The sequence below is a fragment of the Acipenser ruthenus genome, chromosome 4 (assembly GCF_902713425.1).
Source record: "Acipenser ruthenus chromosome 4, fAciRut3.2 maternal haplotype, whole genome shotgun sequence".
NCBI lineage: Eukaryota > Metazoa > Chordata > Actinopteri > Acipenseriformes > Acipenseridae > Acipenser > Acipenser ruthenus.
Genome location: NC_081192.1, coordinates 107,059,782 through 107,073,426, shown reverse-complemented (window position 1 = coordinate 107,073,426; position 13,645 = coordinate 107,059,782). Strand labels below are relative to the sequence as shown.

The 13,645-nt window shown below is 41.6% G+C and overlaps 1 protein-coding gene across 2 annotated transcripts in view; it reads right to left on the bottom strand.

The window, feature by feature from the left end:
* Positions 1 to 5,422, bottom strand: part of LOC131736988 (glycine--tRNA ligase) — a 41,633-nt gene extending 36,211 nt beyond the window's left edge. Inside the window, exons 1-2 of one of the 2 annotated variants that reach the window (XM_059023388.1) lie at positions 5,095 to 5,422; positions 372 to 473 (exon numbers count right to left, since the gene is read on the bottom strand). In XM_059023388.1, the coding sequence (XP_058879371.1) occupies positions 372 to 473; positions 5,095 to 5,151 (159 nt within the window). In that variant the 5' untranslated portion in view covers positions 5,152 to 5,422. The remainder of the gene's footprint in view (positions 1 to 371; positions 474 to 5,094) is intronic. The other variant, XM_059023389.1, reaches the window with a different exon arrangement.
* Positions 5,423 to 13,645: the final 8,223 nt, after the last annotated feature.

The window sequence follows — 13,645 nt, the reverse complement described above, 5'->3', positions numbered from 1 at the left end:
CCTGTTCTTCAATTCCAAACCTTTATAAAATCAATTCCAATTCCCATTCCCTTTTAATCAACCCCCACACTGATCAACATTGCAATGAGCAGCATTCTGTTACAATGAGCTTCTCACAGTGGCAACACCTTCCTGAAATTGAGGTCACTGTTAGTCAATTAAACTGGCTCCAATGAAAGCACGAATAATCAGTATTATGTCTCTAGGGAAGAAATTGGAATTGGCAATTGATTTTAAAAAGGAATTGGAAGTGAAACAAGAATGGGCAGGATCCTGGTTTTGAGCTGCCCTTGGTTCAGGTGCACAAGCTCTCTGTGTCACTTCTCACTGAATCCTTGTTTACTTCCCTATTAAAATAAAGCAGCACAGACCTTAGCCTCCAGAACCCGCTTGCGAGCCTTCAGCTCTGCCACAGCTTTACTGACATCTACAGCTGGGGCTTTCTCTTCTTTGAGCTGTCGCACCAAGTCCCCCTGAAACACAAAGGCATCGTAGCAATGAGAAACACACCATCCCCCTGAAACACACAGGCAATGCAATACAGCAGTGAGAAACACACCATCCCCCTGAAACACACAGGCAATGCAATACAGCAATGAGAAACACACCATCCCCCTGAAACACACAGGCAATGCAATACAGCAATGAGAAACACACCATCCCCCTGAAACACACAGGCAATGCAATACAGCAGTGAGAAACACACCATCCCCCTGAAACACACAGGCAATGCAATACAGCAATGAGAAACACACCATCCCCCTGAAACACACAGGCAATGCAATACAGCAATGAGAAACACACCATCCCCCTGAAACACACAGGCAATGCAATACAGCAATGAGAAACACACCATCCCCCTGAAACACACAGGCAATGCAATACAGCAATGAGAAACACACCATCCCCCTGAAACACACAGGCAATGCAATACAGCAATGAGAAACACACCATCCCCCTGAAACACACAGGCAATGCAATACAGCAATGAGAAACACACCATCCCCCTGAAACACACAGGCAATGCAATACAGCAATGAGAAACACACCATCCCCCTGAAACACACAGGCAATGCAATACAGCAATGAGAAACACACCATCCCCCTGAAACACACAGGCAATGCAATACAGCAATGAGAAACACACCATCCCCCTGAAACACACAGGCAATGCAATACAGCAGTGAGAAACACACCATCCCCCTGAAACACACAGGCAATGCAATACAGCAATGAGAAACACACCATCCCCCTGAAACACACAGGCAATGCAATATAGCAATGAGAAACACACCATCCCCCTGAAACACACAGGCAATGCAATACAGCAATGAGAAACACACCACCCCCCTGAAACACACAGGCAATGCAATACAGCAATGAGAAACACACCATCCCTCTGAAACACACAGGCAATGCAATACAGCAATGAGAAACACACCATCCCCCTGAAACACAGGCAATGCAATACAGCAATGAGAAACACACCATCCCCCTGAAACACACAGGCAATGCAATACAGCAATGAGAAACACACCATCCCCCTGAAACACACAGGCAATGCAATACAGCAATGAGAAACACACCATCCCTCTGAAACACACAGGCAATGCAATACAGCAATGAGAAACACACCATCCCCCTGAAACACACAGGCAATGCAATACAGCAATGAGAAACACACCATCCCCCTGAAACAAAGGCAATGCAATACAGCAATGAGAAACACACCATCCCCCTGAAACAAAGGCAATGCAATACAGCAATGAGAAACACACCATCCCCCTGAAACACACAGGCAATGCAATACAGCAATGAGAAACACACCATCCCCCTGAAACACACAGGCAATGCAATACAGCAATGAGAAACACACCATCCCCCTGAAACACACAGGCAATGCAATACAGCAATGAGAAACACACCATCCCCCTGAAACACACAGGCAATGCAATACAGCAATGAGAAACACACCATCCCCCTGAAACACACAGGCAATGCAATACAGCAATGAGAAACACACCATCCCCCTGAAACACACAGGCAATGCAATACAGCAATGAGAAACACACCATCCCCCTGAAACACACAGGCAATGCAATACAGCAATGAGAAACACACCATCCCCCTGAAACACACAGGCAATGCAATACAGCAATGAGAAACACACCATCCCCCTGAAACACAGGCAATGCAATACAGCAATGAGAAACACACCATCCCCCTGAAACACACAGGCAATGCAATACAGCAATGAGAAACACACCATCCCCCTGAAACACACAGGCAATGCAATACAGCAGTGAGAAACACACCATCCCCCTGAAACACACAGGCAATGCAATACAGCAATGAGAAACACACCATCCCCCTGAAACACACAGGCAATGCAATACAGCAATGAGAAACACACCATCCCCCTGAAACACACAGGCAATGCAATACAGCAATGAGAAACACACCATCCCCCTGAAACACACAGGCAATGCAATACAGCAATGAGAAACACACCATCCCCCTGAAACACACAGGCAATGCAATACAGCAATGAGAAACACACCATCCCCCTGAAACACACAGGCAATGCAATACAGCAATGAGAAACACACCATCCCTCTGAAACACACAGGCAATGCAATACAGCAATGAGAAACACACCATCCCCCTGAAACACACAGGCAATGCAATACAGCAATGAGAAACACACCATCCCCCTGAAACACACAGGCAATGCAATACAGCAATGAGAAACACACCATCCCCCTGAAACACACAGGCAATGCAATACAGCAATGAGAAACACACCATCCCCCTGAAACACACAGGCAATGCAATACAGCAATGAGAAACACACCATCCCCCTGAAACACACAGGCAATGCAATACAGCAATGAGAAACACACCATCCCCCTGAAACACACAGGCAATGCAATACAGCAATGAGAAACACACCATCCCCCTGAAACACACAGGCAATGCAATACAGCAATGAGAAACACACCATCCCCCTGAAACACACAGGCAATGCAATACAGCAATGAGAAACACACCATCCCCCTGAAACACACAGGCAATGCAATACAGCAATGAGAAACACACAGTCCCCCTAAAAACGGGTTTGCAATAGATCTTAGATTAAACAGCATCCCGATTAGCACACAGTACATTTACATGGAGTCTAATTAATAATAATGCATCTGAAAACACACGCACTGAATGCAAGCTGTCAGGCTACAGAGTATTAACAAAACGTTGTTTTTGTACAGAAACTGCATATCGCTGGTACTTTTCAAAAATGAAATTATACTTGCGTGCTGGCTGTGCCACACGTGTTCTCTGACTTGCATCTGGTCATTTGTGATCCACGTATGAAACAGTTCATTTGAATCGGCTTGACTGGGTTCAACACCGGAGTGAACCAGCCGCTGGCCTTCAATAAACACTTTTGTTTATTCCGACTGTCACCTGCGTGGAAAGTGCGTTACCTGGGACGAAGCGGCATGACATCAGATGACAGCTCGGGGTAATTACTTCTGGGATAAGGACGCTGTGCTTTGTAAACCCAGTCCTTCATGTGTAGATTATTGAAAGAGATATATTTGTATTTGATTTATTTATTTTTAGAAGTAATCCATAGATTTCCCTTTGAGGTATATTTATTTTTGTTTTAATCTTAGTATTTTTCAGCAATCGCCAAATTACCAAGTAATATGTCCTAGCACTAACTTTGATTTTTAACAGTAAGTATTTACATGGTTAACTGATGACGCGTGATTTACACGCGCAAGTCCACCTTGCCAAGACGCGTCTAGCTATATGCATTTTCCGTGTCTCGCTTTCAATTATGCTGCACAGTACAGTCAAACGTGGCACTAGTAACATAGGGGAGGAACCGAAGACCAGTGTTCAACAAAACGAACACACCCAGGCGTGTACCACAGAAAGGGAAGCAAGTCAACCCCGGAGCAGTTTCACTCACAGACCGCCTGCAGATTTCTACTGCACGCTCTCAAATACAGGACTCGAACTCGTGGGGCTGTACTGCTAATGTTAATATCATCGGTATGCAAATTCCTCCCAAAAATGTGACTCGCTCAAGGGCTTAAGATACAGAAAAGCAGAATTCACTCGCCGCTTTCTCTAAATTCTAAGCGATATGGGACATGTCCGCGGAGTTCATTTGATTTCCCGGTCATTCCCCGTCGGGTCTTATTCTTTACTTCATTTCACACTGTCACTGCATTCCAAATGGCCGCGTTGTCATTGCAACACTAACTTGTTTTAGTTATGGAGATGTTATTCTATTAAGGTGGCTCGTTTTATATTCTGTAAGCATAGAGGAGGCTTGGTGGTCCAGTGTTACCAGGAGGTTCCGGGTTCAATCACAGCTCAGCCACACTGACTCACTGTGTGTGATCCTGAGCAAGTCATTGAACCTCGTTGTGCTCCGTCTTTTGAGTGAGACGTAAAAAAAAACCCCAAAAAACAACAGGTCCTATTGTAAGGGACTCTGCAGCAGCAGTTGTGATGCACAGTCCAGCCCCTAGTCTCCGTAAATCGCTTTGAATGACAAATAATCATAATAAAGGAAATGGTTTATGTGGACAGTATCAGCGCTGTTATCATACTAGCGAGAAGTTAGAAAGTCATAAATTACAGTCCGGTGTATTTATAACTGGAAGGTACACCGCTCGCAATCTCTAAGTTAGGGTAGAATGGAAGAAATGGTTTGATCAATCATGACTGTTTGATCTGAATATGACTGTTCTCTATGACGGTTTGATCAATGACTGTTCTCTCGGGTTTAAACACCCCCCCCCCCCCCCCCCCCCCCACTGCATTTTAAAAACGTTTTTACTTACTTATTTGACATTTTTACCCGCAGAATGCCATCCAATTGTGGTCCAAAATCAATCGTTTCAAATACTGTCAACACTTCACGATGACTGGCACTGACAGAACGTACAGTACCTGCATGTTAGGTTTGGGATGACACACATTTCAGCAGAGTCGCCGAATTCATACGATGCGTGACCACAGAATGTATTTATATGTATGTATTTATCAATTAATTTATGTATGTATGCATGTTACCTGCTCCTTCACTGCCTTCCTCAGAGGAGCCAGCAACTCTTCAGTATTACCATCCATGTTCCTCCTTTCTGCAAACTGCTGCCAAAGAGTTTTTCTCGTGTGTTTCAGTGAACGGGCTGACACGGAGGAGAGCCGAAGAGCCTGCCGGCTTTGTGCTGCGCGCAGACAGGGTCTCGACGTGAGACAACGCCAGCCGATGGGTGGTAAGCAGGGGGTTGGTTGCAGTCTGCACGCAGATTCTGAGCAGGGCGGGTGCAGCTTTGAGAAGCATGGACTGGAAAAACCGGTACAAGGCAAGCTGCACACGTCAGGGACTGAATGATGAAATCTCTAGAAATGGGTAAAGTGGCGTGCTGAACGAAACTAGCACATTCACAGCAGAGCAGCGCTGAGAAAACATGCAATGGGAAGGTTTGCAAAAGCAGATTCACCAGAAAAAACAAAACTACAACACACACAGGAAATACAAAAAAAAAAATACATGAAATGTACCAGAAGCAAAGATTCCTGTTACTGTATTTTATAAACATTTGGCTTCACAAAAGCAAAATCGTAGTTTCGGTGTGTTTGTTGTTGACAAAAACCAGTGTTATACCACAGAACGCCACTAGAGGTCCCCATCGCAAAGCCTTCTGATTTATACTGCACTACAGCACAGAGACATACATGCTGCTTTCTATGTCAATTGATTATACCATCAGAAACCATTGCTTTATGGCGTTCAGTTATTAATGGCATTGAAACCAGGGTCACATAGTACACAAGCTGTTTGTTTATGGCAATGCAAAGTGCAATGGACATAGAACTATGTACTATGTAGAAATGTTGGAGAAATGGGACAGTTGTGTAGCCTTCAAAACTAATGGAGCAATGTGTTATTCCAGAAGGTTTTGCGATGATCTACTTCTCATCAGAGTGAAATGTACTGTCTCCAGCATCCTATTGATTTCATAAATACTTTTCAATGCTGAAACTAAACTGCAGAGCGTTTCGTGCTGACAGCCACTTGGAATTGTTTTCAATGCTGACCAGCAGGTGGGAGTGTTTCATTAAAGCAGAACATTTCAGCTCCCTGCCAAGGCAAGTATTGTAACTAAGCAAGCACACCCTTTAATCTGGTCTCTCGGACGCCCTGCTTTCTCAGAATTCAGTACTGTAACTAAGCAAGCACACCCTTTAATCTGGTCTCTCGGGCGCCCTGCTTTCTCAGAATTCAGTACTGTAACTAAGCAAGCACACCCTTTAATCTGGTCTCTCGGACGCCCTGCTTTCTCAGAATTCAGTACTGTAACTAAGCAAGCACACCCTTTAATCTGGTCTCTCGGACGCCCTGCTTTCTCAGAATTCAGTACTGTAACTAAGCAAGCACACCCTTTAATCTGGTCTCTCAGGCGCCCTGCTTTCTCAGAATTCAGTACTGTAACTAAGCAAGCACACCCTTTAATCTGGTCTCTCGGGCGCCCTGCTTTCTCAGAATTCAGTACTGTAACTAAGCAAGCACACCCTTTAATCTGGTCTCTCGGACGCCCTGCTTTCTCAGAATTCAGTACTGTAACTAAGCAAGCACACCCTTTAATCTGGTCTCTCGGACGCCCTGCTTTCTCAGAATTCAGTACTGTAACTAAGCAAGCACACCCTTTAATCTGGTCTCTCGGGCCCCCTGCTTTCTCAGAATTCAGTACTGTAACTAAGCAAGCACACCCTTTAATCTGGTCTCTCGGGCGTCCTGCTTTCTCAGAATTCAGTACTGTAACTAAGCAAGCACACCCTTTAATCTGGTCTCTCAGGCGCCCTGCTTTCTCAGAATTCAGTACTGTAACTAAGCAAGCACACCCTTTAATCTGGTCTCTCGGACGCCCTGCTTTCTCAGAATTCAGTACTGTAACTAAGCAAGCACACCCTTTAATCTGGTCTCTCGGACGCCCTGCTTTCTCAGAATTCAGTACTGTAACTAAGCAAGCACACCCTTTAATCTGGTCTCTCGGACGCCCTGCTTTCTCAGAATTCAGTACTGTAACTAAGCAAGCACACCCTTTAATCTGGTCTCTCAGGCGCCCTGCTTTCTCAGAATTCAGTACTGTAACTAAGCAAGCACACCCTTTAATCTGGTCTCTCGGACGCCCTGCTTTCTCAGAATTCAGTACTGTAACTAAGCAAGCACACCCTTTAATCTGGTCTCTCGGGCGCCCTGCTTTCTCAGAATTCAGTACTGTAACTAAGCAAGCACACCCTTTAATCTGGTCTCTCGGACGCCCTGCTTTCTCAGAATTCAGTACTGTAACTCAGCAAGCACACCCTTTAATCTGGTCTCTCGGACGCCCTGCTTTCTCAGAATTCAGTACTGTAACTAAGCAAGCACACCCTTTAATCTGGTCTCTCGGGCGCCCTGCTTTCTCAGAATTCAGTACTGTAACTAAGCAAGCACACCCTTTAATCTGGTCTCTCGGACGCCCTGCTTTCTCAGAATTCAGTACTGTAACTAAGCAAGCACACCCTTTAATCTGGTCTCTCGGACGCCCTGCTTTCTCAGAATTCAGTACTGTAACTAAGCAAGCACACCCTTTAATCTGGTCTCTCGGGCGCCCTGCTTTCTCAGAATTCAGTACTGGGTACAAGCCAACAAGCCCAGCCTGGCGTGCTTCAGACAGGGCATTGCAATCCGGGCCAGAGAGGCGTGTTTATAATTCTCACAGTACAAGCCCGAGCTTGCACTAACACTAGAGCTCACAGTTATATTCAAAGAGTAGGTCGTTTCAGGTGACAGTTTACATTTGTACCGGTCCCTTCATTGGTTCATAGGTCTGTGTCGCGGTGCTTTGATCTGACTTCCGAAGCTGTGCTTCAGTTTTCGTTGGCAGCCACACATACTGTATATCTCTAGGTCTTGACAATACATAAGAACATAAGAACATAAGAACATAAGAACATAAGGACATAAGAACATAAGAAAGTTTACAAACGAGAGGAGGCCATTCAGCCCATCTTGCTCGTTTGGTTGTTAGTAGCTTATTGATCCCAGAATCTCATCAAGCAGCTTCTTGAAGGATCCCAGGGTGTCAGCTTCAACAACATTACTGGGGAGTTGGTTCCAGACCCTCACAATTCTCTGTGTAAAAATGTGCCTCCTATTTTCGGTTCTGAATGCCCCTTTATCTAATCTCCACTTGTGACCCCTGGTCCTTGTTTCTTTTTTCATGTGGAATTCTTTAAACCTGTCTGCATATGACATGCCTTTTAAACCCGGGATAACTCTGTTCGCTCTTCTTTGCACGCTTTCTAGAGCAGCAATATCCTTTTTGTACTGTAGAACAACCTGCTGCATTCCCTGCAGTACAAAATGAAACCTGGCCCGCTGTATTAAGAGATGCTGATGCAGTTTCCCACATTAAACTTCGCTGATTGAATCTTCCCGAAGTCGCTTTCTGTCTCCTGCTGAGATTGTGACCCCTGTCGTGTGCTCAGTGTGGGTGTTCTTGGCCAAATACATAAACATTCGCAAAAAAAAAACCAAGATCAGGGGATATATTGCCATATATAGTGTACCTATGAGTCACTATAACAAGAAATTGCATCATGATTCAAATTGAATCCCAGCCCTACAGGCAAGCAGGTCCCAAGGGAAGTCCAGCTAAATAATCAACCCTATCTAACCCACAGACAGATATCCCAGCCATACACTACCCAGGAATATAAATGAGCTGTACTGTTCAATACAGACAGATATCCAAGCAATACATGTGATTCTGATACCTACACAAATATTACAATGTGTGTGTATTGAGACGCCTGCCAGATGTGCACTCCTGAGCAAAGCCAGGCCTGTCAGCACTAGCATGGGGGAGCTCAATGAATCAGGAACTGCAGAGAGTGCTGGTGGTTCAGCAGGGCGCTGCATTCCCTCGGAGTCACAGATCAATGAGGACTCCTGCATGCTGTGAGGGTAACCATGCAATAGGAAGATACCACACAGTCACTGAATACACTGCACACTGCACAGCGCTGTGGAGTCCTTGAGTGAACACACCCAGCATGTCAGTCACTGAATACACTGCACACTGCACAGCGCTGTGGAGTCCTTGAGTGAGCACACCCAGCATGTCAGTCACTGAATACGCTGCACACTGCACAGCGCTGTGGAGTCCTTGAGTGAACACACCCAGCATGTCAGTCACTGAATACTGTCACGTTTTCACTTTTCACGTTCTCTTTTATTATATTATTTGCTCTGCACACACTCTTAACTCAGGGGAGACGTTAAGGAGGACAGAGATGTTTAAAACTCCTAGTGGTTTATGTTCAAGCACTGGACGAGCGGTGTGTCCTTAAAACCTTTTTATTTAATCAAGAAAATCACTCAGACTCATTTATTCAAAGTTTTACGAATCAGAGCAACATCAGCGCTCCTTCGTTTTATTAAAATGCCTTCAATATTGGTTTAGTAGTTTGCGCATACTACCAAAACCCGAAAACATGTAACAATAACTAGCAATCCTAAGTTTATTACAAGCTTCAGCATTTAATACTTCAATAACATAATACAATTATATGTATTCAGTGCAGCCCTCAGGCTGGTTAAGCACAAAGCCTACAAGCACCCACTGCTATATTTTAGCACATTCAATATAACACTCTTAATACTAAAACATTGTTTCAAAACCTCATAGCAATATAACCAATAAATGCGAGATAACAATATTACCATTAATATGCTTACCTCCTATTATAAGGAAGAGTAGCGTGAACAAAAGAGAAGGACTGTTCTGTGGAGATCTGCAAAGGATGGACCACACATAGCTCTGCCAAGCTTGATTGTGGTGGTCTCAGTGTGATCGGCCCAGGGTTTTTATACAATTTTCGTCCCATTGAAAGCAATGGGAAGCCCCAATTAGATCCAGTCATCAATCTATATTGACAGTCCTTATCTCTTGGCAAACAGTAATCTCTAAAGAATTCAACCAACTCCTCAGACTCAATTAAGGTCATATGCCAACAAATCAACAACATTTAATAAATCAACACTAGCCCATGTTCTCATCCACTCATTCTTGGCCCCCCTCCTTCATCTGAAAAGTTAGGTGAAGCAGAGTTCACAAAATCCCTGCAACCTTGATTCACTACTTAATATGGGTGCATTATAAAAAGGAGTGGTGTTTTAAATATATGCAACACCAATATAAGAAAAGTGGTGTTTTTTGAATATATGCAACACCAATAGTTATATCATAATATAGCAGTTATAGTTATAATGATTATAATTGATTACATGAACTTGGCTTTCAAAAATATATTCCCTCATGTCATCTCACTCTCAAATTAATTTCATTCTTTCCTTACAGGTGTGTGTTTAGCAGGTATTATAGGGAACTTCCATCTTATATCTTTTTAATGTAGAGTTTTCTCCTTATGGAAAACCTAACTATTTTACTGAGCTGTAAAGCTGTAATGTTTTCTCCTATGGGCCCCTGGTAGCTTGAACTTAATTGACATCCAGATGACCCTGTATTTTTCAGCTATACACATACTGGCTAAAACCAGCTTGCTGGAGACACCTCTTTTCTTGCCAAGTTTAATAGTGATTAATGTTCCCTAGAACTTTCCTTACACCTGTATCTTACGTGCTTGTTCCGCCCGACAACTAACTATCTTAAGTGCTAAGACCATCCGTTCTAACTCCCTATTTTTGCAGTCCGGCCCGATACTATAAGCCTTCTGATAAAAAAATTCCGGCTTCTTCCCACCAAAGAGGCCTTCCAGCAGCTAATATTAATTTCTCCAAGGGCAGGCTGATAGAGAGTTCAAGAAGACAGGTCACATAGAGTTTACTCTCCTAAAACCTCCTGCTTTTATTCTTCATTATTTATTCAATCCTTTTATTTTGCATTTTAAACACAACATCTTTTTATGCTGCGTCTTTTAACTTCAGAGTCAAACTAGTACATTACTTCTTATAGCGTATGGCTGCTAACCTTATTACTTTCTGCTAGCAGCAGTATATCCGCAATATTACAATAGGATTTTATTCAATTTTTCTGCTCTCTAGTTGTGGTGTATCTTCTGACAATGCTTATTTTCTTAAGTTAGAGTCTGCTTTTACTCTAGGTTGTTCTTACTCACCTACTTATTTTAAAACTGAATTACAAGCAGAAACCTACTCAAAGCGAGGTCTTTTAATCCTTTTCTGTTTTTCTCTTTCCCTTAAGAATACTCCTAACTCCTTTTCCCTTTATATTCAGAAGTTATAATTCTTGAATGTAAGCACACAGTAATTCTTTTCATTGAATTAGGACTCCGTTTTTAACTATGCTCATCTTGATAGAAAACAGCTTCAGGTATGCTATCATATTAAGCAAAGTGAATCATATGATCTTATACATAAAAATTGTTCATAGTATTTCATACTAACAATAATTATCACTACCTATGATTATATGTTACCACAGCAATCTATACCATTTAAAACAAGCATATTAACATACATCTATTAGTACAGCATTATTCTGTAGTCAAGCTGAAAAGTCTTAACAGAGATTTCAGCACTAAATTCTGGGAATCGTGCCAATTTTAATAAGAGACTGCTCAAGGCCGGCCAGTGTATCAAGTTGTACCAGATTCTGTTTTTCGGTCTTACAGAGAGAGCACTTTACAGTATTTGTTACAGACTAAAGATTATTCAAACATTACAAATGGTTACAGCACATATCATCTCATTAATACATTTCATTTTTAAATCATCCAGTCCATGTCCAATGTTTCAGCTCGTTCCCAGCAGGACTCCACTTCTGTCTTGGGTTCAGCTCGGGTCGGCTCTGCAAACACCACAATACCTATTTTGCTCTACATTATTAGTGGGCAGACTTAATACAACTGAATCTGAATCAATCGAGGAGCCGTGAACTCTAGCCACTGAAATTCTCCATGCAAAGGAATCCAATTTCTTACTACACATAATAACTGGTTCGGGGTCAGCCGTGACAGATCCCCCTTCAGGTTCCTCGAGAGACTCAGATTCAAACACCGGCTCCTGCTCCTCATAAAGAACACGAACAGAGGAAAGCCAAGGTGCAGTATAACAACATTGTTCACATGTTTTTTTTTTTATTCTCATTATTCTTGTTATATTAAATATTTCAAACAGTTTCCAGAATCCCTGCTGCTTTATGAAATGGATGTTTGTCATTCCCTGCTCATAAATATATGTCTGTCTATACAGTAGGGTCTGCTGGAAAAGTATTTAAATATCATCCTATGTAAATGAATCCCTATAAATCACCGGGTCATAAGGAACCTGTTCAGCAATTTCCAATGCCTATGCTATGGGTTCTTGCTTATTTATTTTATTTTATATTATAATTTTTAAATGTATTTTTATTATTATTATTATTCTCTTGGAAATCAGCTCGTAACAGAGAAAAAAGCGCTTGCTTCTCCTTCAATGACCTGTTTCATCGTTTGATTATTTATTCACAAGGTCTCTATTGAAATATGAGTGCAAGTTTTTCTTTGTCTTATTACAAGCAGATATATCTGTTAAAATGAATATATCACCGAGACTTAAAGAATAAACTTCCACATTTCTTGATGTTATTTTATCAATTGATGTTACAAAAACCCATAGTTGTTAATCAATTATATATAATCACTAAAACCAAAACAGGCTAAAAGTTATTTTTTCAAACGTATAACATTTCATTGCTTGCAATAGCATACCTATCAACTTCTTCCACTATACCTGCACCTAAAGAGTTAAAGTGGCTCCCAGCTGACTTGTTTATCAGTGTTGTCATGGTTTCCAAGCAAGGTTCACTCCTTTCAGTTCTTGTTACAGACTTACAAAAGTTAGTATATATTTAAGACACAAAGACCAAGCTTCTTATCTTTTCCATTTGTCAAAAACACCCAGAGCACATCAAAACTGAATTTAAGAAAGTGTTAAAAGAAAAAAATATTCATTGTACTTTTTTTTTCAATAGTTCTGCAATACAAAAGCTGCCTTCTGTGTTTCAAAAGCAAAGTGTATATTAACACACTTTCTCAATAAACAGACATAAGCATTTTGTACTTTCCAAACTGCTCTCTTAAATCCCTATCATTCTCATTGCATGGTTTTGCTTTACCTGTCAAGTCAAGGCAATAATTCTGTTACATTCCTTTTGCAAAAACAAAACACAAAAGCTTTAGTTTTATTTTAACGATGTAACCAGTAAAATAATCACATTTATAATATAAAAGTTTTTACTTTCATTACTGTTCAAATGTATTATTACTAATTATTTATTTTTAAGTTTTATTCTTATTTTTGTTTTTCCAATTCATGTAATAAAATAAGACGAAACCATGCTAGGCTTTACTTATAACCATTACAGAATTACTAGTAAACTGCAATAACATTTTTCTTTTTAAATTGTTATAAACAGAATTACATTTATTTAATGTATACTCTAGAGTTAAATAGTATACTGTATATTTTCTTTTCCTTAATCATTGTCAAATGAATAAAGTCTTTGATTTTTCATGCAGTCTGTAATTCAAATATGTATTTGATTCTTAAAAA